The sequence below is a fragment of the Lepeophtheirus salmonis genome, chromosome 1 (genome assembly GCF_016086655.4).
Source record: "Lepeophtheirus salmonis chromosome 1, UVic_Lsal_1.4, whole genome shotgun sequence".
NCBI lineage: Eukaryota > Metazoa > Arthropoda > Copepoda > Siphonostomatoida > Caligidae > Lepeophtheirus > Lepeophtheirus salmonis.
Window position 1 is genome coordinate 11,775,858 of NC_052131.2, and position 27,819 is coordinate 11,803,676.

General features: G+C 28.7%; 1 protein-coding gene across 1 annotated transcript in view; it reads right to left on the bottom strand.

Annotated features, from left to right (window-relative positions):
* LOC121116863 (uncharacterized) overlaps nucleotides 1-26,247 on the bottom strand; it is a 118,709-nt gene extending 92,462 nt beyond the window's left edge. Inside the window, exon 1 of the mRNA XM_071887918.1 lies at nucleotides 25,359-26,247. Coding sequence (XP_071744019.1) covers nucleotides 25,359-26,100 — 742 coding nt within the window. The 5' untranslated portion in view covers nucleotides 26,101-26,247. The remainder of the gene's footprint in view (nucleotides 1-25,358) is intronic.
* Nucleotides 26,248-27,819: the final 1,572 nt, after the last annotated feature.

Sequence of the window (27,819 nt, forward strand, 5' to 3'; positions counted from 1 at the left end):
AACATACGGAAGTCTCAGGAAGAAGCTGGAGGAGGCATCGGACCCGATGGACGTTGTTGACAGGAAGAAGAAGGAGGAGAAGAGTACGAGGATTGTCCGGGATGTCACCTTCATCAACAAGGTCAGGGACATCATCGACGAGGACCCCAGCGTTCCATGTGAGCCATAGCGAGGGACCTGGGTGTGGCAGAGTGGACTGTGAGGGCTTGTGTGAAGTATGATTTAAGGCGCAAGTCCTACCGGTGAAAGAGAGCACAACTTCTGACTGAAAAGACTCAAGGATTGCAGCTGCTCAGAAGCTTCAATCCAAACATGCTCTGGTTCTTCTCTGATGAGAAGACTTTTGTTCAGGATCAAATCCACGACTCCGAGAACCATCGCTGGATTGCTGTGAACAACAGAGATGTCCCCAGGGGCATGAAGACCAAGTTTCCGGCCACTGTCATGGTCTTTGGGGTCGTGTCAAGTGAGGGTCTTGTCATGCCGCCCAACATCTTCGAGACAGGCTTCAGGGTGAACATGGACATCATGGCCGTGGGTGTGGGAGCAGGACTCAGCTCCGGCCCACACATCTAAGTGGACGCAAGAATGGCTGAAAAACAATGCTTTTGCGTTCGTACCTTTCTCCTCTTGGCCTCCTTCATCACCGGATTTGAACCCTTTGGACTACTTTGTCTGTTCCTACCTGGAGAATATGACCAACCACTCCTCCCATAACACCAAGCAGTCTCTCATCACCTGCATCAAGGAGAAATTCAGTGAGATAGAAGCAGCGCAAATCCAAAATGCCTGTTCTCGCTTTCGTAGCCGCATTGAGTGGGTTTTGGCCGCAGACGGTGGCTACATTGAATAGATGGCTGCTCTATATCCTAATAAATATATTCGGTTTTATTTTATCAATAAATATTATAAAATAAGCTTGTATTTGTCGTCTTTAAAATGCGACAGATTGTCCACGCACCCCGTATATAATCCTGAATGCGCCACTGCGTCAACAAAAAAATTAAGTTAAAATAATTTTAATCAAAATGGAGTCTGTATTAGATTGATACCCTTTGAAGAATTATTGCCTATTTATATCTTCAAATTATTCATCCTGTAAAGGCTTTTTAAATTCCACGTAAAGTATCAAAAATTCATTCTCACAATAAAATAACTAAATTTTTATTTGAGAGGTAATATTGGGGCCAAATTAAGTGTCATTAATCAAATAAAGGTTTTAAACTATAGTTAACACTATTAAGTATCTTAACTTGTCCCAACAATTTAAATACAATGCCTATATTTGACTTAAAATATTTATTTAATTTATGTACAGTACTGTACATGTACTGTTATAAATCTTCAATAAATATTATTTATTGGCTCAAAGAAACTAATAAAAAAATAACTTTGGAATCAAACATTTAATTATTTTACTAACTGCACATACATACACTATTTACAGCCATTTTTAATCTCCTTTGATAGAAAAAACTTTCATGTCTTTAAAATCTTGTTAAATATTAAATTTATAAAAATAAGAAATATGTCAAAAAAAATTATATAAGCTTCAAAAAAAGTTGAGGTAGTTATGATGAAATTTAAACTAACAGACATAACTTCATATAAACTAAGAAAACTATAAAATCTTGATAGAAAATAAAATAAGTCATTAATCTTTATGGCTTATAATTCTTTGCTCAGCGAACCTTTATCTATATTCTTACCAGATGGATGTTCATTAAGTTTCAAAGATTTTTATACAAGACTATTTGCAAATTATAATCCAATTTAACTTTCAAATATAATTTTGCAATATTCGTAAAATAAGCCAAATTAAGTTTTTTTGTTTAAATATTTGAATACATGGGCAGATATTTGATTTCATATAAATAAAAAAAAATATGTAAAACTCATTTTAAAGAAGACGCAAGTGTCAAAAACTATGAATTAAATATTGAAAAATGGTAAGTTTTTAGTTAAGCACTTCCACATATAACAATGAAAATTTAATCATTAACTAAGAAAGCATATAAAAAATGTTGTAATCATGATCTAAATTGCTTTGAAGATAGTTTTACGATTATATACTTAATATCCAAAACAGTTTTTTTATTAATATCAATTATACTATTTACAAGTAGTGCATTCATCAAAAAGGACCTATGCCTTGTTCTAAATGCCATATAAAAGTTAAAAAATAATATATTTTAAGTATAAAAAATAGATTAAAAGCTTATAAATAGTTCTTTAAAATGTGGTTCTTCAACATAAAACATAACTAGGAAGACAATTTTGTTAATGATTTTTTAAAACAATTAATTTAAAAAAATGATCCACTTATTATTAATTTTATACAAAAAAAAATTTCTTTGTTTTAATAGGTAAAGCAAATCATATACATAAGAATTACAAATATATTAAAAAAATTGGAAGATAAAGTTTTTAAAAGTCTAATGGATTTATTTTAATGCTGGAACGACAATGGTATGATTTTTAATTCCATTTTGATTAAGGGGTAAAATATTATCTAATTTTCAAACCTTCGCTTTCAAAAAAAATAATTATAAATAGCATGTAAACATTGAGTCTAAATACAGTTTTGTAGCCATAGTTAATAGTTATAGTTCATGCTGAAGGTCTAGTGTTAAAAGAGTAAATTAAATTTTTGACCATTGTTTCAACTATTTTAAAAATAAATTTCCTGTGATTAATGAATTATTTTACGAAATAGAAAATATGATTTTTACGTCATATCTGTTTACATGTAACAAACATTTACAAAAAACAATATTCATAAACACAACCTACGATAAAGATACTTTGGTAGGCACTTACCCAAAGAGTTTTAACTCTTATTAAACTTTAAAAAAAGCATATCGTGTGCATAAACTAATTTTTTTATATTTTTAAATCCTATAAAGACATGAGATAAACCCATCATGCCTTAATATTTATGGTGTGGTACATCAAACATTCATAAAAGAAACAAAATTTCCCCATTAATTCATTCTTCCCCCCTCATTTTTAACATGACATGATAATAGCATCAAGCAATAAACGTGTAATGTGTGAGGTAAAGACGATTAGGTACTTACAAACGTATGTATGTGCACACATATTTACCTATGCGTTAGCAGTAATAATAAAATATTCAAGAAAAAAAAATGTCCAATTGTCATGAAAAGTTAAGGGGGATGATTATGGTTTTTTACCCATTTTCTCTATTCATAATGAGGTAAAATGTATATCCGATTACTTATAAAAGGTATTACAACCAAAAAGGTTTTTTTCTCTCTTTTCGCTTTGTAATATTCAGGGTTTAAGTTTCATTTTAGTTTATGGCCGAAAGAAAATATATTTTGGAAAATAGTAAATTACTTGTATTAATAGGAACTTTTCATTAGTTAAAAAGGTTTTTAAAAAAGCTGGTAAAAAATGTAAGTATATTAAAATAGTGATTTAAATTGAACACATAATCCTTATGGGATCTCTCAGCTTTCGTTCTTTTTCAGGAGACAGTAAATGGATCTGGAGTTATATTTTAGTTAGCCAATTACTAGTGATGATGTGTTAGTCTCCCCTAGACTTCTAAATGTCTTGACCCTGTTGTCAAAGTCAAAACAATGAGATTACAAATTTATTTACTTAAAAACTATCTATTTTTCCCCCTGAGTCTCGATTAAGTTACAAATCTTTCAAATGTGGCGAGTATTTTTTTTTATTCTTTTCGTATGTGCATTGATACATAAATGGTTAACTTTATTAACAGGGTCTAGAATTTTAACATAACTTTAAGCTAGCTGAAACAAGACAAATCGAATCTGACTTGGTGATACATCCCACAAGCTTTTAATAATACTGACATATTATACGGCGTTACCTCAATAGAAATAAATTTTACGCTATATTTTGTAGTCAATTGTCGAAGTTTCTACTTATCTTCCTGCAGCATTCTAATCCTTAATTGGTTTAGTTTCAATGAGTTCTTGTTAAGCTATAAACAATTCCACACAATTCTAAAATAATAATTCCATAGTTGGGAAGAATTAAATGATTTTCAGCTGATTTTTGATTTTTTTCTATTGGAAAGTTGGATATAAAATAAAGGTAACAAAGTGATTGTCTTGAATTAATATTGCCAAAAATAGCTATTTCTTAACAAAAAATTAAAAAATGTAGTATTTTTATTTGCTTGGATAGCACAGCTCGAAATAATTTAATAGTTCACAAACCCTTACCATTAAAGTGTTCCATGTGTTTTAACACATATAATAAACAGTTTCTTTGTATGTTTTTTTTTTGTTATATAGTTTTTAAATATTTAATTTTTTTTTACTTTTAAAGTACTAAAGTAAAATATATTCATAGAAAGTTATAACTTGTATAAGAGTCAAAAATCGACGACTTTACACAATAAATATCTAGCTTCAGTGACCTCGGAAGCTAATTATAAGCTCTTTAGAGCTAATAACCATCATCATTAACAACAACAGCATAATGAGGCAGTGAAAGACATACCTAGGTTTTTCGAGCAGCAGCAGCAACCCTTGAACAAATAACAAAAGAAGGCATAACCTAAGAATATAAAAATAAAATAAAGTCAAGCCCTTGACCTCAAAAGAAAAGGTCCAAGACTCATAGTCTTTTTATGAAAGGGAATGAATAACATGAAGAATTATAGAATGGAAGGTGATAATTTATTATATAAATGGTATATGAGAATTATATTCTGGTTGGTGCAAATATTTTGTACAATTTTACGTTAGCGACGATTTGGGAGTGTTGCAACATGTTCTTTGAAATAACATCAAAAAACCTACATTTAAAATAGTTACGTCACAATTTTATAGTATAATGCAAACTATAGTGGACATAGAGTGATAAAATTTTGTCAATTTTTCTGTAAGTTATTATTTAACACTCATTTTGAGAGGTAAAAGTAGTTTTTATGAAGTTCATTATTTTAGTGACAATATTTCTTCATTATTTTAGTGACAATATTTCTTCATTGTTTTTGGTATCAATTGAATTGTTAGTTATTTTCCTAAAAGCTTATATAACTTTAACAAAATTCATTGAGGAGAAATTTGAGATACTGTAAGGCTTAGTGAAGAGAAAAGAGTTAAAACAAGTGCTCCCGTTTTCCTTGTATTGTTTTCTCTTCCTTATTATTAAATATGTAGACTTCATATCAGGCATGTTTTTTAGCTAGAAGAGGGTCATGAAGAGGTTTTTTGAGTTAACTTCTCTAATCTACAATACAGATCAGAGATCTATAGTATAAACCTTATATTATCTTAATCTATTATAAAACTTTTTTTTTTGTATAAAATTTATTTTCTAATTAATATAAAAACAATTAAATAACAATTATGTCAACACGTGCACAAACACGACTGGTTTGGTATAATTTACTTTTAGTTTTAAATTTAAATAAAACAACAACTATTTATCTACTCCTTTTTTTTCCTTTTATCTACTATCCGCACCATTAGTATTTGCATTTTTCTATTCTACCATAATACATTAAAATTTAATCATTCAGCATCTTGAAAAGTGTAGTTATGTATAATTTAAAAATAAATGATTATGCCTAATTTTTAATATTTCAGACAGTAACCCTATATTATTCATGTATGGGGACAGTTGCAACTTAGACAAGTCGTATTTAAATGTAACTTGTAGAGCAATTATGTTTTGTATAATATTTCAATAGATTCAAACATATTAAATTAAAAATATATGTGGGTATGTTGTATGAAAATTTGCCGAGTCTAATTTAAGGCCACTTGGAGTAATTCAGCCAAAAAAAAAAAAGTTTTGCGACTATCCTTGATCCCCCATACATATATAGAATCTAATCTGGAATCAGTTGAAACACACTGTACCATTCATATATACATAATGTATATGAATATAAGATTTTTTAAACCTTCCACAATTCGAAACGCCTATAGTCATAGAAATAATCTCCTAAATGACACGAGTAAGAAGATATTTAAAACCCCTTATTGTTTTTAGAAGGTAAAAAACGTAATAAATTGAAGAATCGTTATTCATGCTGCCTCAGAAGGAGTTTTATGGTTATATCTTCTATATATTACATTATGAAGAAACAAGAGCCTAATAGAATCAACCTCCATTTAAAAAGAACGTTATATGTATATCACATTTATTGAATTTCATTCTATGATGGTATAATTGGACGACTGTCAATTATTTTGAAATAAATAGCATACAAAAACATATATAAAAAGACAAATATTCATAAATAACAAACACAAAGTGGTTTAATCAAACAATATATTGCATTTTCATTAGTGTTAAGTCACGATCAATTTTCGATTCCATCTTAACTCTATAACAACATACACATTCTATTTTATACATGAGTATCAAAATCTTAGATATGAGTCGTTTGACAATTTTTGGCTTAACAAATTCTTTGGGTACAATTGTAAATGTATAATCAATGTGCCATTAAATAGAAAAAGTTTCGGATTTCATGAATACAAGCTTCCAATGTTTCAAACGTATTCTGTTGTCGAAAAAGTGGTAAAAACCCAATTTTTCTTGGGAAAAAAAATCATTTAAATTGGTTTGGTATGGAAAAAATCATTTAATTTCTTAAATAAGTATTAGCAAAAACACTATCCATTTTTAAAAAAAAATGTATTAGTTTCTTTACACAAACACAATCTTTTTAAAAATTTTATTAAGTTAGACATTTTTGACAAAATATTAATCAATTTGGTTTTAAAGAGATAGGTGATATTGTTTCGATATATTTGGACTGATATTCTGGCCAATACTAGCGTGTAACAAAAATCAATGGTTTTCAAATTCATTACCAATTTGTTTGGTCCTACTCAATTGACCAACGTTCTTCCTAACAACTGTTAAATATGTATTAACATGTATAATACACTTTAAACATTATATGACGTAATTGTACTGCTATTGATGATTTGGAAACTCACGTTACGCCATGAATAGTTTATCCATAAAATTGGTCGTTACTATTTTTTTTTTTTATGAGCACAATCATGAACAATTTTTTTGTGATATTGATATCTATATTGTATTTTGCAACCACTTTTCAAAAAGAAACAGACAAAAGGCCTAAATTTTGTTGTTGATGAGTCAATTCGTCCGAACTATAATAATATTATTATATATTTTTTGAAAATTCTTCATAAAAGCATAACAAGGTCTATTTCTAATTTAACTACTCAACGTTCAAAACACTGATTGGATGACAAATATCTACCATTGACAACAAAATACAAAGTAAATTTGTTTGTTAGTGAAGTAACACCGCGATCCACACCGAACTTCTTTAAATAATCAAATAATTCTGTCCAATAAAAAATATATTTCAATTCCAGACCGAATTTTCAGTTTGAAGTCCATCCCTAATATACATCTTCCTCTATACAGTCAGTAATTATATATTAATGTCTTTTCTATTTTGCTAATTGATGGATAATTATTAGTATTTTGGGCTTATTCTTTCATATTTGACTTTTCATTGATTTTCAAAAGTATATTACGAATTTGGTTACTATTTTATTATTCTTATTTATTTAATGGCAAATAGTTTTTGCGCAAATGCGTGTACATATGTATTTTGTGATCATCAATATTAATCATCATTGTTATATCTAAATAGGTAGCAGTTGATAAAAAATCGACGTAAATAACTATCAGAAATTTGCAAATTTGATATTCATTTTTTTTAATCCGAAATATTTGGCAGACTAAAAAAAATAAAAATAGATGACGTAACATGATGAACTATTATATATCTTATCCATCATTACATATTAAAAGTACATATTTAAAACAAAACAAACTTTGCCAATAATAAAATAACAAATATACACATCATCTTAACTACACAACATTAATGTAACCTATCACCTCTAAGGGATCATTATTTGAATTAATTAGTCATATACATGTTCAAATTTATGTCATAAGTAAATAATAGAGTTCAAATTTCTGATTATTCTGATTTTATATCAGTTCAAAAATGAATAATAACTCCAATATTAATACTATTAATATGAGCTCTAACAAAAGAAAATAATTTTTGAACTGAACGCTTTAACGAAGAAGGTGGTAATGATAAAGATGTAAAGATGATTATATCTATAAATATTGATATAGTCAAAAACAATACCGATTAGTGATTTTTTGGCCTAATTTTTACATGAACAATTTTTGCAATTGTAAGATTCGTGATGTTCAGTAATTTAAAAGCCTAGCCTTAGATATCAAGTATATATATCATCTGGCCAAGAAAATCAAATTGTGGCTATAAATAATACTCAAGTTTATACAATAGTGAAATCTTTGAAAATAAGAACAAAGCACACAAGAAATTATAAAACGCTCCGAAATTTTAAAAATTTACAAATTATTAGGTATACAAATATAATGTATTAGATATGTAATAGTTTTTAACTTGATAAATACAGAACCCTCCTCATATTATGTTATTGGCAAAATGAACAACATCCTATTAATGTTTTGTAAGCAAGTGTTATACCACCTTTCAATACCTCCAAGCACTCATTGACCCCCCCCCCCGAGCTATACCGGTCAATAAGTATTGATAAACAATCATACTTTGTTCCCCACTTCTTGCCTTCAATGAGATGCTCTTAGCGCTGTTAATGAGCCTCCTGATCTTACAAACAAGCTCAACATATCAATTCACAATGTCCTTTATAGAGTGATGGGGTATTTTTGCCTTCATCGTTGTTCTTTGCTGACGTATTGGCATCAGTAATATAGTGTATGAAACCTAATAAATCCCAAAATTATTTGTTTTTAATAACCCAACATTGATTGCAAGTAATAATGGCCTTATGAAAGTCTAATTGACACAGTACAATTTGATTACGCACATTATTTATATATGATTTAATTCACATACTAGACAAAATATTCTTAGCTATCAGAAAAAGTTTTACTAAGGTTATTGAATTAGCAACTGGCAGTCATAATCCATACCGTATGAGTGTTACAGTGGGACTCCAGGTTTTATGTGGTAGAAAATATGACTAAACAACATTAAATAAAATTAGGCAAAATATATATGGAACTATATACACATTGAAATTTTCTAACTCAAAAATTTGGGAGGTTACGTCATTGTCATGACAACTTTTGTACTATGTAATTGCGCTGCATGTACAAGTTCCAAAATCAACTTAGTATAACAATTTTTTAAATACGTCAGTACCCGTTACCACTCTATTATCGGTTTCGGTTGCGTAGACTCATGAAATAATCACGCATCCCGCTTAACTTGTTTTTCCCCTTCCCTCACGAGGGAACGGAGTATAAAATAAAGTTGACTCTTCTTCTCTTTTTTTCAAATAATATTTGGGAATAAAAATTGTGCATGATTATTTAAGGTCTTTAGAAATCCATGTACCGGTATAGAGCATTTTCATGTGAAAACAGCATTGTTGATGTCAGCCATTTTTGGGGCATACATAACAAAGTTTTATAACAATCAAACCCTTTTACATACAAAATTAAAGAAACAAGTGAACCATTCATCAATTACCAAGTCTTATTATGTATATATACCTATATATTAATTCATCGCTATTTAATCTTATTTTCTATACGATAAATTAATTTTACATTAAGAGTAATGATATAAGCTTATTTAATTCTTCTTCTTTTATTGTTCTAAGTCGATAAAAAAATTAATAATTGTATAAATTTACCATATTTTAGAGATTTTCAATATAGTTGCTTTGATTTAATTCGAATATTAGTGTTAATCATTGACATCATATAATATTCAGTAAAGGTTTTCCATTTTTTATATTTGTTAAGCCTTTTGATTTAGTTTTGTTAATGTTTTTTTGGAAATTAGTTAATTTTACGTAGTAAAAATATCAACGTGGAGCCCCCAAGATGGCGTCTCCAAGAATTATAATGTAATTTATAATGTCAGTTAAAAAACTTTATATTAAAAAACTTCCATTAAAGTACTTAGAAATATAAAAAAATAATGTTAAAAGTGGGTTTTTCAAAAAAAAGTATTGTAAAATTCTAAAAACATATTAGTAAAGAAGGATGTGCAAAGTTGCAAGAGATAATGGCCTTGATTATTCTGAGGATAAGTGTTTAAATTATGCATAGACTAAAGAAACATCTACTGATGTCGTATATTGTGAACGCTTCCGTGAAATTTAATCCTCCAAGGCTTACTACAAATGAAAACCATTTGATAAAGTCAATTATTTCTCACAGTTCCTCCAGGAACAAAAAATATTATAGATAGGTCTTAAATATATGAATAACAAGGGACGTTGACAGTTTTAACATATCGTGTGTGTACATACATAATGCCAATTTGTAAGGCATTTTTTTTTTTGGTTGTAGGCAATGCATAATGTCAATCCTTTTAAATAGGTATGTACATCAAAACATATTTTGATCCAATTCGTATTATTATTATAAACGTGATGTTCTTTTGATGAGAAACAAACGAACATAGATAGAGTTAAAATGTCAGTCATTTATATATATATATATATTTGCAAGAAATAATTATTGGTTTAAGGGCATTTCATAGTTATACTATTTTCCAGAACTTACATCAAGAAGTGATATTTATTAAACCTCTAAATCCAGTAACATAATGGAAGGGTGGGCACTGGGAGGCCTTGTTGACATTCTTATTCCCCTCTTAACGGAAATATAAATATAAACTAAATTTGAATTAAAAACTACTGAAATTTTAGAACTGTAAGCACGTTTATTATTTAATATGAACTAAACTTGTGCATTATTTTTTGTAATCTGAAGATTTATTTTTATTTTCTAAAGCTGTTTTAATTATTGAGAGAGAACATCTAAAAATAAAGTAAAGGACGAAACGTAGTGCTGAAGATTGGTTGGAAGTTATAAGTGTAACTCCTTGTTGGACTCAGATTAAAATTGAAGATCAACATCAGGATAATTCCTGCCTGTTCTATCTAGATATATAGCGAGTAATTAGTCTTTATTTCCTCTCTCGCACATCATGAAAATTAAGCTACTCTCATTCCAAACATTCTCCAAATTGTCAGAGTTACCGTGTCATATTTTAATTTATTTTTAGAAGACGGTAGGCTACTTTATATGAGAGGTGAATTACACATATCCTTAATAAACTGTCTATAAAAATAAGTATTTTCAAATTTCTGGCTTTTATAAAAAAGTTCTTGAAAAAAATCTAAGTCACAGGCAGGGACCTTCTAGAATTTGGAGTGCCCTTTTTTCATAGTAGGTAAAACCTTACTATGCTACAATTCTCAATACACAAGAAAATTCAATTTCAAACAATCAACGAATATAACAGTATTAAATATTGGCTAAATTATTACAATGTATTTAGTTCAGAGACCCAGTACAATACTGAACATAGTTTACCAACAAGAATTTCTCTTCAAAAATGATGTCAATAATTATAACATATTTCGTTATTTAGGCAGTGCAATCTAATGGTTGCTATCTAATACTGTAACTGACTAATGTCTTACTTTATCAATGACTCCAGTTCCAGTTTTAGGGGGAACATCGGGAGCATTTATCAAAGTTTCCACGCTTTAACCAAAAAAAATAGAGACCCAGTGCATTATCCATGTTAGGAATATAAGGGCCCAATTTTTGTCTTAGTCTCACAACCTGATCACAGTAAAAAAAAAACCTGTTCAGAGCATCAATAATTTAAGAAACTCTGACATTTTAGACGGCCTTTTATCTAAATCTTTTTTAGAAGGAATCCATATTTCAAATATCATTCGACATCCATATATTAATACATGAATATATTTGTTTATATATATATATTGGCTAGGATATAGATACACACAAAAAATTAATTTTGGAGGTGAAAATGATTTTGCAAAAAATTATAAATAAATAAATATTATTGATGAAAGGAATATTAAAAAATATTTTCCTCCAATCTCTATTGATTACGAGGATATATTATTATAAATACTACAATCAATAATAAATTGTTTATCTCTGGTTCAAATACATACATAATATGTAGATGGGGTTTCTTGTCAGTATGTAACAATAATTTTTCCGAATAAATAATAATTTTTTTGAAAAAAAAGAAAAACATGACAGTGAAGGATCTCTTTCTTTTTCTCTTTCTGCTAGTATAAGTTTTTTTTGTTATTATTGTTTAATTATAAAATCATCATATTCTATAGGGTATCATCATTAATCATAAAATATAAAACTCAATGAATCTTCACCTTTTCTTTGTGTTGTACAAAAATAGTAATATTAAAATAACAACCATTAAGTACCATCATGATCATCTTCCTGGTATATGGTTGGTTAATTTTATAATTAAAGTTCTCTATATTCGATTATATATAATTTTGCACATATTTTATGTTATAGTAATAGAAACACTTTATTACGCAGATGCATAAATAGGGTTAAAATGATCAAAAAACGACCAACTTATTTTTTTTAGATACATATGAACTTTGGAATCCTCTGTTAGAAACATGGCAATTTTGAGGCCCAAAAACTTCATGGATGCAATTACTAATATAAAATCAATATATTATTAACTTATAATCTTCTAATTTTGCTGTGCGTTGTTGAAAAATTACGAATAAAATCTTTTATTTTTCATATGAACATCTGTAAAAACAACCAGTCAGTTACATTCAATATGAAAAAAAACTCCCTTTTTATACCTAAAATTAAAAAAAAATAACTAAAAAAATTAAAAATCTTTGATTTTGACCAAAAAAAAAAATAATAATTGAAATACATTTTTTAGTTTTTTTGAAAATACAAGGATACTAATTGAAACAATAAAATTATGCATGAACATAATAAGACGCTATAGGGTTAAGATATCTAACATAAAAATAAATTGATTTGCTCTTAACATTCTGGTATTCTTCAAAAATATATTTTTAACATGGTAGTATAGTCTTTTTCCCCAAAATTATCCAAAAAAGATTTGGTTCGTTTAAATATAACTCCTTATATATGGTAATATATACATAAATTATTTTTTAAATTTGTTATTTTTGCGTAAAAATTAATGTTTCGAAAAACTAATCATCAAAAATAAAATCTAAATTATGACTAGTTACATAGAATGACGATTTGTAAGTATATTTTTTTTTTACTAAATTTTTATTTCATATTTTGATAAAAATAGAGAGAATCATAGTTTTTCTCTTGAAACAGTGTCTAAAAAATTATATATATTCCTACAAAAAAAGAAAATTAGCTATTTTTTATTATGTACACTCTTTTTGCTTTGAAAATTTTTTATTGAAATGGTATACACTAATGTTATTTGTATCGAAATTACATGATCTCTTTCAAGGTTGATAAATATCTAATTTGGAATTTAAGGTTAAATTTTACAAGTTTATAGTTAAACACTAACTTAATTTATAATTTATGTATTTACTTTTTGTAAATTTAGTATCTAATCTAGAACATTTTTAATGATGGACATGTACAGCCGATGATTAATAACTGATGTTGTCACCTATGAATACATTTATGATAAACGGATAAGTTTATAAACATTTATAAGTCATATAATTTTACTTAATTCCATCAGGTAATGAGTGTATTAACAAATATTATTTATATTATTTGAACAGGATAAAAATTTCAAAGTTTGTCTCAACATAGGTATAATTTGCATAATCTCTTAATTGGAGCTCAACATTAAAAAAATATCTAACACATTTCCAAATATGCCTCAGGCATCATAAATTGATTATAAGCTTCGATACTTATATACATTTAGGCCCAATTAAGGAATCAATTTCCGTGTTTTTTTTACTTCGATATATATATAAAGGTAACTAAACTCCTGAGTAGTCATATGTGTGAATATGTAATTTCAAATTTATTCAATTACAAGTTGCAAAAGAAACACGTCCTAATTATGGATTAAACAGCAAAATTGATGCGATAATATTTTATATACTAAAAAGTGCAGTACTACAGAGTGTTTCAACGTGTAATTTTTGTAGCTAAGCATTATATACAAGGATTTCACGGGTAATTATAAAGTGATCATTGCATAGACTATAAATTGTATTTGTGTTGTTCGTCAACACAAAAACAAGCTAGAATTATTTTTCACAAAATTGAGTTGGGATTACATTTGTATTTTATTAACTTTTTAGGTGTGCCGCAAATCTGAATGAAAGTAGCCTAAATAGATCGTCACAATTTAAGAATAAGAAATCAAGTTTGTTTATGTTAGTCACTCTTCCAAAAAGGTCAACTATGCATTTCATCCTAGCCTTGCTGATGAAACATATTTAGTTATGAGACGGGATATTAGGTCACCCTCATTATAAATTGTTCTGTGCTTCTAACTTAAGAACACCACTTATACAAGAACTATTCAACTTCTTATGACTACTGAAACGTGGATCATATCTTCGAACTAATTTATGTTTATTTTTAACTGAAACGTGGATCATATCTTCGAATTAATGTATGTTTTTTTTTTAAAGTCATATTTCAGTGAGTTTTGTGCTTAGAAGTACTTGTACCTGTTCAAGATATACAATGATAAGATGTACAATGGGCAATGCTCAATTATGAGCTTATTTGTACTAGTTGGTAGTGAATTTAATTTTGTCGATTTTCCAAATTGTCCAACCATTATAAATACCAATATTTGAATATAAAGATTTGATCAAAGAATGATATACAGGACCTTTTAGTTGTATCTTAAATTATATGCAAATTTGGCAGGAATTGTAATAAGAAAACATAATTTGGTATTGTATATGTACAAGATCCGAAACCCATCTTAACTAAACCTGTTTGACACTGATACCAAGAACTAACACTATATGTACATCAAAATGACGAAACTTGGGTTCAAGAAAACGCCTTTTTTGAGATACCAAAGGTGCCTATACTTTATAATTTTTCCTTGTGGCCTGTGCAATGTTTTTTTTCTCCTTCACAGAATTTATCTTACTAACTCAACTTATCGAGTTAATTCAATGTGGTAAACTCTTTAGTAAAATATTGAACTCTCAGCACTCCTTGGTAGAAAAAAGAATCTAATAGCCATTAAATTTGGAAAAAATAAAAATCATGTGGTTATGTTTCAACACATGGTTTAAAGCTTTTTTTGTACACATAATACAAGTTTGCATATTATAATTTTCATACCTCAGCAGCTCTTCCTGTCAAAATAAAGATGTTTAGCTATTTAAAAAGTGTATGTTTTGTAGGAATTAAAATCTAATGATAAATTAAATTTTAGATGCACAAAAATTACTTTTGTGTCATTTTCTCTTCCCCAAACAAGAAACATTTCTAAATCACAGAACCTTCTTATTTTGAAAGGGGGAGATATTGAGGTTTGTAGATTATATGCAATGCAAAGTTCTTAGTAATAATTTTGTCGTTCAGTATAGACGCATGGTGGATGTAGTATCCCACCTAAGGAACCCTACTCTCAGTTCCTTAAAGCTCACAAGTACTTTTCCCAAGTTCCTCGTAATCCAAAGAATTACTGTAATTGAATGTGCAGCTCTCTCTATATGTCTATATTTTTTCCTAAATACGTCACGCTATTCCCCCTTTAGCTTTTAAGTTGCCAATATTTAACATGGAATATTAGGAAGAAGTCATCACGACTTTCTTCGAGTATTAGGAATATATTTATAGATCTTTCAAATGAAGATGTCGAAGGTTAAATAGTAGAAAATTTACCATTGATCTCACTCCTTCCCTAACAATGCTTGCTATATCATTGGTTATGTCGATAAACAAATATTATTTAACCTTATAAAAGTTTGGTGAAATATTTTAAAAGGTTTATTTATAATAACGAACAAAAGATCGAAAAAAAACACTTATAACCATTAGTTAACAAAATACATTATGAATAAATATTAGACCCACTAATAAGAATTTGGAAATGACAATAAAAACGAACTTTACTTTTGAGGTAGACCATAAAAAAACCATTTATTGAAATACTAATTTAGTAATAAATTTTAAATTAATGATTTTTTCGGAGTCGAATATTCTTTTATGTATTGCAAAAAAAACGGGTTAATGTTATTTAATGGTTTTTGAGAGTCTTTGTGTCTTTTTAAACATTTTATAAAAATGAATTTTGTATAAATATCAAACAAATAACTACATAAGGTTACCCCATTAAAAAGATTTTTTTGTGGTACAAATAAAATAAAACAAATCAACTGGGATAACAAAAAAAAAACAATTTGCATTAGAGAGAAGTAAATATGCAAAATATTCAAGGTTGGAATATCAAAATAATACAACGACTTGACAAAATAGTTTTTTCACATTTTTGTATCTTGTAAAATATTTTGCAAAATATCGAGACAAATGAAGGAAATAACTATGAATTTAGCTTAACAAAGTTGACATTGAAGGAGTTATAAAGTCCTTTAAAATTGATTTCTTTGTTAGTCCTCAACTGCCTATCTTTGTAATTAAAGATACAACTAGAACAAAGACGTTTAGGAATAATTATCTTAAATGTTTTGTAGCTGTCACGTTTGCTATATATTACCCTTCCCTTTCACAATAGAGTCCCAATGAAATAGTTATAATATCTATGTATTTATATATAAAAGCTAGAAGGATTTTTCTCAAAATGAAGTATGAATTACATTTGTATTCTTCTACGATTTATCGTCAATTTCTGTCATCAAATTATTAGTTTAAAACCTTTGGAGGCACCCCAAATTGCACTTACACAAACCAAAATTTATTGTCACTATACCATAATGAGAAACAGGTTGATTTTATTTGGAAGGTCATATTATAGCCAAATAAAATATAATAAATCAAAAAAAGGCTCCAAACTATAGCTAAAATTCAAACTTTAATACAAACCCTAAAATTGACTCAAATATGTTTAGATATTATTGGGATATATGTATATATGAAAAAAAAAAAAAAAATAGGGATTTTTTCCTTTTCTTGATATTTTGCAAGATTGTTTTTATATTGATACCCCTCACACGTACCCGATAAGTAAAACCTACATAATTTTGCTAAATGCTATATTCGTTGAAAAATATGCCAAAGAAAGGACAAGGACTTCAATGGACAACAACAGTAAAAAATTCTTCACTGATTCATTAATTAGATGAAAAGTTGTTGATAAAAGTCAACAGTAACTTTTGATGTGGAGATAAACTTCACGGAAAATCCAGTTGAGTAAATACGTAGGTACAACTCACATGGCCTTGAACAATATAAAGAACTGATAAGTTATATGCACATGAGTACACTGCTTCATCCCCATGCGGTCCAGGTCCATCCAAGTTGAATTTCAAGTATGTTACAAAAGCCCTCTGACCTTCGCAATTTATGGACAGGAATACTTTTGAAGAAAAAAAAATAAGAGCAAGTTACCGACTATAAACAATTTATTATGGATACAAAAAATATGAATATTGAGAGAGTTTCTTATTTTTTAATGTTGCAAAACGCATTTAGTGTTCAAGAACTATTGTAAACTCTTCTATAGAGTAGATCCAATTAGCTACTACACATTTGGTGTGTCAACATAAAAACAATCTTCAAGAATAGGAGGTAATCCTAATATAATACTAACATACACCCCAACATTTCAGGAACATATTTGAATAAGTTATAGGCTTATTCATCAAATTTGTGGGATGAGTTTAGATATCCAAGAATTTTTATCATTGTTGAGAACCATTATTAGTTGTAAGATACTTATACTGTACCCCAAAAAAAATTTTGAAAATAAATTGAACAATTTTGACTACTTCTTTCGCTATTTGTGGTTCAACCAAAGGAGTAATACATATATATATATGTTTATGTTTTTTCCATATGTTTTCCAATTTTTTCAAACAAGCAAAATAGACAAAAGAGTACAAACCAAACCGAACACGTGTATAATCAATAATAAACAGACCACCATCCACTATGTCATAATGAAGATCATATAAAAAAGTCAAATTATAAATATTTTAAATACTCTTGTACAGCTTTATGACTTATGATGATGAGTGTCTTTCTCTATCCTTTACCTTATGGTTTAAAAATATAATGTGCCTTAGTAAAGACCGCATTAACTTTTTGACTCTCTATTCCATTAAAAAAGGTCATACAATTGTTCCTTTGGAACTAACATCCGAAAGGATTTTTCAAAACCAAAAGAATGTTGATATTTGTTATTTTAAAAAGAGCACAGTCCCACAACAAATGGTTAGTAGTCTTTATAAAAATTTAATTCCAACTTCCAATGTATCGAATAATTTAGGATAAGTAATTCCTAAAATTTCATGTATATTTTTATTTTGATTGTTCTTCTTTTCAGATATCCAATAATAGACTCCAGTACTATGGATTGAGTACAATTTCTTAACAATGATACAGAAATTGTTTGATAGCCTCCATTGTAATGGACGTTAATTTTCTTGTTAAATATAGAAAAATAGTGTCGTAATGCTAGTTTTTGGGAACAGCATTTGATTTTGTAATTTATTTAGCAAAAAAATAAGTTTTCAAATTTTTGGAATCCACCTTTAAAAAATGTATATATATATATGTATATAATCCTGCGGACGCCCCTGAGTGTTGACATGCCACATATGTAATATTTCATACAGCTACAAGGGAGTTAACTATCTCATTAATGGGTCTGATAGACAGATTCGTTGTTCCTAAGTATGATTGTAGATACATATATTCCTACTTATAGTATAGGTATTCAACTCAACAAATAAAGTCATTTAAAAAAACACTTAGCATTTCTTATTTCCACACCCTCTCATTATACAAATATGTATGTTAATGACGTATACATCCGATAGGGACCTATACGATAAATCAAGATGTAAGTATATAATATATATAGGTATATACAAATGAATGATAGCTTTACAATTTCCCCGAATCAAGATATATTTTTTTATGTACATACATGTAACTTTGAATTATGGATTATTAATATTTCATGAACAATCTAATAGCTCTCATAAAAGAGACTTTTAAAAAAATCTTGAAATAATTCGTTTTGGATGAGGAAATACATACATATACACATGGATTTACATAACTTTGGTTGTACTTGAATAAAGTAGAACGAATTTGATTTTTTTAAATGTATAATGCTTAGCGTTTGATGGAGAGAGAGAGAAAGAGGGAATGAAGGAAAATAATAAAAAAGGCATATTTTATGCTTTTATGGATAACCTTTGTTTAAAGCATTCATTTATTTAAAAGGGGGCCTTCTCATTCATTTTCATATGTTGAACATATATAAAATTATATTTTATTAAGTGAATTAATTAACTTTGAATTTTCATTGCTTATAAAAGATGTTATATTTTTTTATTAAATGAGTACAACTCGTACATTGAAATGTTTCCCCTTTACACATATAAATTGTACTCTGTAGACCTCCCCCTAAAAAAGTTAATAGTCAATTAATTATGTTAATTATCGTAGCGTGTTTTAAAATTACATATCGTTAAGAAAGGTCAACAATTAATTAATTAAAAAATAAAAGCAATTATTTAGATCCTACAAATATAGGCAGATGTTCATATCTCATATTACAATAGACTCCATCCCAAAAAACCATTAGATATTTGTATCTTGTGACGGGCCAGTCAGTGACGACAAGAGGCCCTTTTTTACGTGGATACTTGAGCTGTATCAATTTTCTGACCAATTTTTTTAATAATGTATATATACATATGTACATAAGATGTGTACAAGTTGCATTTTGTAATAGTTGTAACTTGTACAACTCACGACTTAAAAATAACATGAATATTTTTATATGATGGATTTACAGTGCACGGGATGAGGGTAATTCAATAATTGAATATTCCATGGATTATTGATCCATTAATTGTGTGATTTTGACTATTTTAATACAAACTACAAAAATATATGTACCCTGTAGCAATTTATAAAGTTAAAATGCCCACATTTATATTACTTATAAATAAAAAATAACCGTTCAATTTTAATAAAAAAAATAAAGGAACAATATTAATTATATGTTAAACTGATTAATGTTGGTATTAAATAATGCATTTTAAGACAAAGGCATAACAACTTGTACTATGTGTTTTTATAAGTTGCAACTCGTACAGACATCACAAGCTGTACACAGTATATGTATAGAATAAACATATTCGTATAAGTAGTTATATAACAGGGTCAACAAATTTTGGACTAAGCCCCACCCCTCCCGAATAATGAAAGCTAGCTATGGCCTTAGTATCGGTACTTATTTATTTGGCCTAGTCCAGCCTTACGATTGGTCATATGTGTCCTTGGCACACGGGTCCTTCGAACTGTCAGTTTTATAACTGAAAAAATTATGGAATGACGTAATAAAGGACATAACTTAATAAGCTTTAAAACTAATTCACAAGACTGAAGTGGACGGGGCTTAATTCTTCCATTCTAAATAAAAACCAACCCTATTCATTACAATTAATTTGTGCCAGACTTTATACAAAATGTATTAGTTCTAAGTCATCTTTTCAAAGGTCAAACTTACTTATCTACCTATATACTAGGTTCATTACCAATCATATCTACCCAAGTACTTTACGTTTAATCCTTGTTAGAGGTATTTCTACATACTTTCAATGTTTGAGCAGGATATAGATGTTTGATAGAGATTAATAAATTTAATGGATAACTTTAAAGATCAAGTATTACTAAAAAAAACATGGGCATAAATGAAGTTAATAATAGTTGGGAGTAGTAAAGTCGAAATACTATACTAATTTAGTATAGTACCACTTTAAATATACCAACACCTCGGTACCACACCATATAGTACTGGTGTAACAAACAACAGTACTTGGAAGTTTTAAGTTTTTGGGATTTACACTCGATGTTAAACATAAATATCGTTAAATTGCTACATTAGACTAGTACTGTTGGTATATTGGTATTATTGTGGTACAGAGGAGACTAATCCATTGGAAATGGTAATGTAATAAATACTTGTATGTATTTTTAATCAGTACTTGATGCTATAAATGCTATATATTGGCAAAAAAAAAAAAAACAGAGTTCGCCTACTCTAGTAGAGTCAGAAAGTAAGTAACTCAAATTAATTGTATTTATTAAGTATGTTGTAAATAGTTCTTCGAGTTTTAAGCACTATTTAAGATTTAGACATTAATAAGACTTTAGACCAGTAGCAACAAAATGAATGTTCAAGTGTGGGAGGGGGGGAGGTTAAATTATATAATGATGACGTCATAGTTGCACAACTTTACGAATTTTTATTTTAAATATTACAGTTAGTCAAAAAGAAGAAAAACAAGTGGAGCTATGGCCCCCATAATTCCGGCACCACTCCATAGGCCTGACTCGGACTCATGAACAATTCGGGTAGGTCTGTAGCTTACTTGATAAGGGTTGAATTATATATTTAAATTGTAGTCAATCCAACACAATTCAATTGCAATAATTATATAATTGAATGATGCACAACCTGATTCTGGACTGGAAAAGCTAGTACAAGTCATATTGTAGCCATTAAATGATACATTAAAAAGTATATCATATAGTGAACAATGTACATACACCTCCAAAAACAAGAAAATTATAAACTGATGTCTAAATGATGATTTATGAGTCAACTTCAAATTTGCTACGTATACTCAAAGATACACGTACATCATTAGAGCAAATGTTTAGTGTGCAAAATGATGCTTTAATGACGCAAACTGCGTAGGAATACATTCATAATATATTAAACTATGACAATAATAGCAATCGGATACAATAACAATTCGAAGGCTGATCAATAACTAAATTGGTATTTTAATGTATCAATTAAATATATTTACATTGATGTTACTTCTAACACATTAATACATTATCCACTAATTATGCAATATAAATACATTTGATAATAGCTTTTCCCACATACCGTGCCGTTGATGGTTTTTTGAAGGTCATTACTAGGGTGGACAATATCTGTATTTTTTCTTATTCTTTAACTAATAGATTTATAAAATAATAACTCTTTTGTACTTTGGTGAATCAAAGAAACGCATTCAGCTCATGAGTACTACAATATAGAAAAAATTGAATTGTAACAATAAAATATATAACAGCTGTGTCTATGAGAAATATAAGTAAGTGAAAAAATATATATATAGGAGCAACTGTCAATTGAATACGTTCCTTTTATTCTATTATTGTGAGCAAACGATCATAAAGCTGCACTATAGTACGTAGAAGTATTGTTCAGGATACTTTTCGACAAAGAAGTGAATGATAATGAACTCTATGTATGGACCTATACAGAGTGTGAATAAGATTGTCAACTAGCTGCGTGTTCTACCATGACATTTCTATTAAGTTTCCCATTAGTACGTTAAATTAAGTTTTGTGTTGTGTCGATTTAAACAATCATCGATGGGGTTAGACTCGACTCAAATAGTGAGTCCCTTTTCACATTTAAAAAAAAATAATTTGCTTGATTGATATAACAAAAAATCATCATCATTTTTTTGAGTTTTGTGGTGCAACAGCCCCTAAGTGATTTCCTAACAAATTATAATTCCTATAAGATTCTTACAATCTCCAAGGAGATATACTATACAGACATGTACCATGTTTTTATTATACATTACATGCACTGCATTATTTCCTTATTATTGCTCATAAAGCACACAAAAAAGAAAAAGCGCCCTAAATTGTACATGAAAAGTAATGTTTTCTTAATTGTATATCTTTTTTTATCGAGTGCATCCCTAACACTTGAATTGGTCCACTCTACTCAAGTCAAGACAAAAAAAACTATTTGATAAAGTATATCTCCTTCGGGTTCATATTCAATTCATATATATATTAAGAAATAACATGAATGGTAAATTAAATTTGTAAAAACATAATTAATACAACCACTAACTGATATAATACGTAATAATATTTGCATTTAAAATGAACACCCAAGAAGAAGAAGAAAAATATGTATCAGAGGGGTGCTAATTACTAATTTTTATTAACGTACCACCCTGATCAATTGACGTGTACTACCTGGCTATATAGGGGTATGTTGAATATTACATTACATTTTTCATACAAAAATAGATTTGTTATAATTTAATTTCATAAATGTTTATTCATGTAGAAAATTATTTTTTAACCCCCATTTCTATTGATGAAGAGATTAGAAAATACAATTCGAGCCGTGTTGAAATTTAATGTTTATCATCGGGGGTACATAACAAACTAAATTGAGCGTTTTTATGTGACGTCATCATTCTGGAAGTCAGCCATCTTAAATTTTGGGTTCAACAACCAAATTTTAATGCATAAAAATCCTTGCTCCTCGTACAGAACATGACCGTATTTTAAAGCAAATAAATGAAGTTTTCTTAAGTTTTTTTTCGTAAATTACAACTATTCCTCCAACATGGTGTTCCGATTAACACAACTTATGACGTGATTGAAAACGTGTTATTACTCCCTACAACCACAAGCTACTTATATCAAATACATATTAAATAATACAAATTTCATACATTTTCTGTAAAATTATGAACACAAAAAATAAAAGCATTCTTACTATAATCATTGCCAAATTGTAATTAAAAGGTAATCCTTGAAAGCAAAAAAATATAAAAAAAAGGCAACTACATAATTATAAAATGAATACTCTGAAAAATCCCATTAATCATTATTCTGAAGAGAGGGTCAACATTCCAGAATGCAAACAGCTGTACATTTCTTTTTTAGAGAAGTAATAGGGGAAATAATGTCCTTTGATAAAGATCAGGGGTTCCTTTTAGCACATTTTCCTACATGTTTCTAAGGCAGATAACGAATATGTATATCTTTATAGAGGGGTATTTTTACATTAAAATATTGCTACTGGATCTTCAAAAAGTATAAACTTTAATGTGTATTTGTAAAAGGTTTTAAATCAAGCGATGGATTGATTGAGTGACATTTTAATACTTTAAAAAATTATTTATTTACGTGGCAAATGTAGGGAACATTAAATTACAAAAAATACATTCAGAATTGACACACATTATAACTTTAATTGATCTGTCATTAAAGTACTACTTTAACAACCATTTTGTGTTTAATGGGTTATTAAAGCTAATTATTATATTAAAAAAAACAATTAAAATTGCATTTGATCTCAATCATTGCATTTTTATCTTTATGTAGTACATAAGTACTAAAAAAATTAAATTTGTACACTCAGAGGTCTTTGGGAGTGGATCAAGGCAAACACCATTTATACTCATCGAAACTTTATAACATATGTAAAACATTTAACGTTCACCATATTCATGTCTTCTTTCACAATACGTACAATTCTTTTAATTTCATTATCTCATTGTAATTTTATTGTTAGTCATGAAGTGTTATCATTTATCGTCGTGATCCAATAATCATAAATACTTAGGTATGCTTTTTGAGGATACAATTATTACAATTGTACAATTGATTCGTTCCAATATTAAATCTACATATATATACGTACACCCAAATCCTCATTCTTTAATACACCTATCATATAGAAATTAAATTGTAACGAGTCTTGTCCTTAAAGGATTCATATGGTTATAGGTACAAGTCTATATTTTCCAAAGAAATTTTAAATAATAATTTATACAACTGTTAAATTACAAATCTTATACATATCAGCTGATGTATTCCAGGGTTAAAATGATTTATTCAACGTGAAAAGTATATTTTGTTAATTCTTGCAAACTGCATGGTCTATAGGTATACTTTAATATACATAATCATAAAGAACAATCCTTTTTGGCACAAACTTAACTGCCAAACGATAAAGGCTTAAGAGATTATTATTTAACACTTTTTCTTTTATTAGTATGGAGAGATGAGTAGTCAGAAATGAGTTTATCAAATATAATTGATCATGAAATCTTTAAAATTTCCTATACCCATGTTACTATGACAACCTTCATAAATATAATCCTACAAATGGGTTAGATATATATATTATATTAGGGAATCCATTGATAAAATTAGCAATTTGCTGACTGAGGATGCAATGACAAGTATCTTTTTGAAAGTTATTTTGAAACAAGGAAAACATTTATTTTTGAACTGTACTAAATATGTTTGGTATTCAAGACTTTAATCAGCTCTTATTTGATCATGGATGAGTAAATCAAGTCATAATGGATTCATCAAGTTATTACAATATTTAAAAAAATAAAGCACTTTTTTACATTTATGTCTCATATCTAACAGCCACAAAGGATTACGTATCTGCATACTGAACTGAATAATAAAATTCCATATAAACCATTATGATTAATCATCATCCCTACCTTGATTTAAAAAGTTCCGATTGGCGAATCTTATCACTGGGGGTGGAGGTCCAATGGAGAGTCCCTTGGGTGCAAGAGGTGGCGGTGAAGAGTCTATGGGCGTTGAGTACTGATTATTAGGTGAATGACTTCCAGAAGACAATCCACTGGAACTTCTACAAGAGCCAATATGTTTGGAGTTCAAAATGTCATCATAGTACGATGGCCGTTCATCCACAGTAAATTCATCATCTGCATCCCGAGATCGGGATATGGTGGATGCAGGAGTGTTTGGGCGTGACTTTTTAAAGAGATTCATATGATCTGGTAGGCCAAGGGAGAGAACTCCTTGTCGTCTATTCATTTTAGGAGAGATAAAGGATGGGATTGGATTAGATTGAAGCTGCAACTGAAGTTTTTCATATTGAACGGGATGCATGCGATGTCCCTGATGAATCCGTTGGTAGGCAACGTCTGAAAGACCTAGTGTTGGATGATTGTGTCGAATATTGAGAGATAGTTCATGAGGAAAGTTTCCCAGTTCTTGGGTGATAGTAAAACCGGTGGAGTCTCTCTTTGGTATGGGGAATTGAGGAGACTGTTGGACTATATCAAAGGGTGGATAGTAGGGGTTGGAGTCTTCTTCTAGAACGTTAGGGACAGAGGAGCTGCGTTGCCTCTCGTTAAGAGCAACAGGTCTTTCCTTCCAGGAAATTATGTTTTTTCGCTTCAACTTTTCAAGCACGGGTAAATAACAGCTCATACTTGATAGTAATTGGTGCTATTGAAGTGTACATATATAAGGTTTCCACAAAAATAATGTCATTTATTAAATACTAGAGCGGTATTAATTTTTTTAGACACTCACACATTCACAAACGACATTGAGCACAGACAATTGTCAACTGACACATAAAAAGATAAACATTTTCCTAATTCGCTTAGAATTGTTTTTCTTCTTTCTGTATGTCGTTTTGCTTACAAACCGCTCAAAAATAAGTTGAGCGCGCTTAGATGAACGAAGTAAAGTACATGGATGAATATGAAGGCGTTTTCTCAAGCAAAAAAAAAAAGCGTTCTCTTGAATATTAAACGCTTATATGAGTACATACTTTGTAAATAGTTGATAGGAAGGTTTATGAAGATTTATCGAAAATAAAAATAAAGTCAACTGGTATTCCAATGATTACGGATTCAACCATTTTATTCCAAATACACAATATATTCATGTACATTAAGATTATATTATCCAAAAAAAAATGTTCACTACTATCAACAACTCAGAGCACAAAACCCTCAATTAGTTACATTGAAGCATTTGAACTCAAATTCAGTAATACCTCCAATTACAAAACACTTGATTTGCGAGGATTTTAGATAAAATTATGTATGACGCATTCATAACAATCCCCATTACTTAATTAGTTTATACAAAAGTGATGTATATATGCGGATCAATTTTTCTATACCTATGCAGTGCTTTAACTAAAGGAAGTTTTAGGAAGCTGTGCAAGAGACAAAACAATGCAAGTGCCCTTTTCCGAACTGAAATATAAACATAATTTAAACTTTATCAATTTTTGGCATTTATAATAACTAATAATAACATAATTATTTAATAAAGAATCAAACTGTAGACTTTTGTATAAAAAAGGCCATTAAAAAATTTCAAACTTAAGTAAATAAAAACGTCATCTCATGCTAAAATTCGAGTCACTGCACCCTAATTGATTGATAAAGTGTCCTTTCTGGGATGTAGGTCTAGTTATGGGACTATATTTACAGATACGACAATATCTTCATTTAGTCAAAACTCGATCAGTACTGGTTTTACTATACAGGGCCAGGATTATATACATATAGATTTTTTTTTTTTTTTTGGCGGGGGGGAGATAGGGCTTGGTTTTTGAATTTTTTTCCTGAAAAAATTCATAGCTTTTGACAAAATATTTCAAAGATTAAATTGAATAAGAAAAAAAATCAAAAAATTTCATAAAATCCAAAACTGTTTATAAAATTATAAACTTTCTTGAAAAATTTAAATAATAATTTTTTTGAAAATAAAATTAAAATATCCATAGCAATTTACAAAATATTAAATTTTTGGAATTAATTTCTAAGCATTATTTTTGCGTAATTTTTTTTCATACTTAGGAAAAACAAATTCTAATAACAACCAAAAATTTCTTAATTTTTTTTTTGGGGGGAGGGGGCATAACCCTACGGACGCCCTTGCAACAATACAGTTTTTCTTTTTTTTTAAATTTCAATACTTTTTTAGTAATTAAATCCAAAATGTGTCTGCAAAAACTATAAAACGTGAGTTTGTAGTATTGAGATACGTCTTGTGTCTCAAACAATCGGAATTCAAACAATTTTTTAAAATCAATAGTTGATATCCTCGGAATATTGCTAGATAAAAAAGTGTTCATACATCAAATTGGGAGACACTTAATTTATATGGGAAGTAGTACAGAGTATC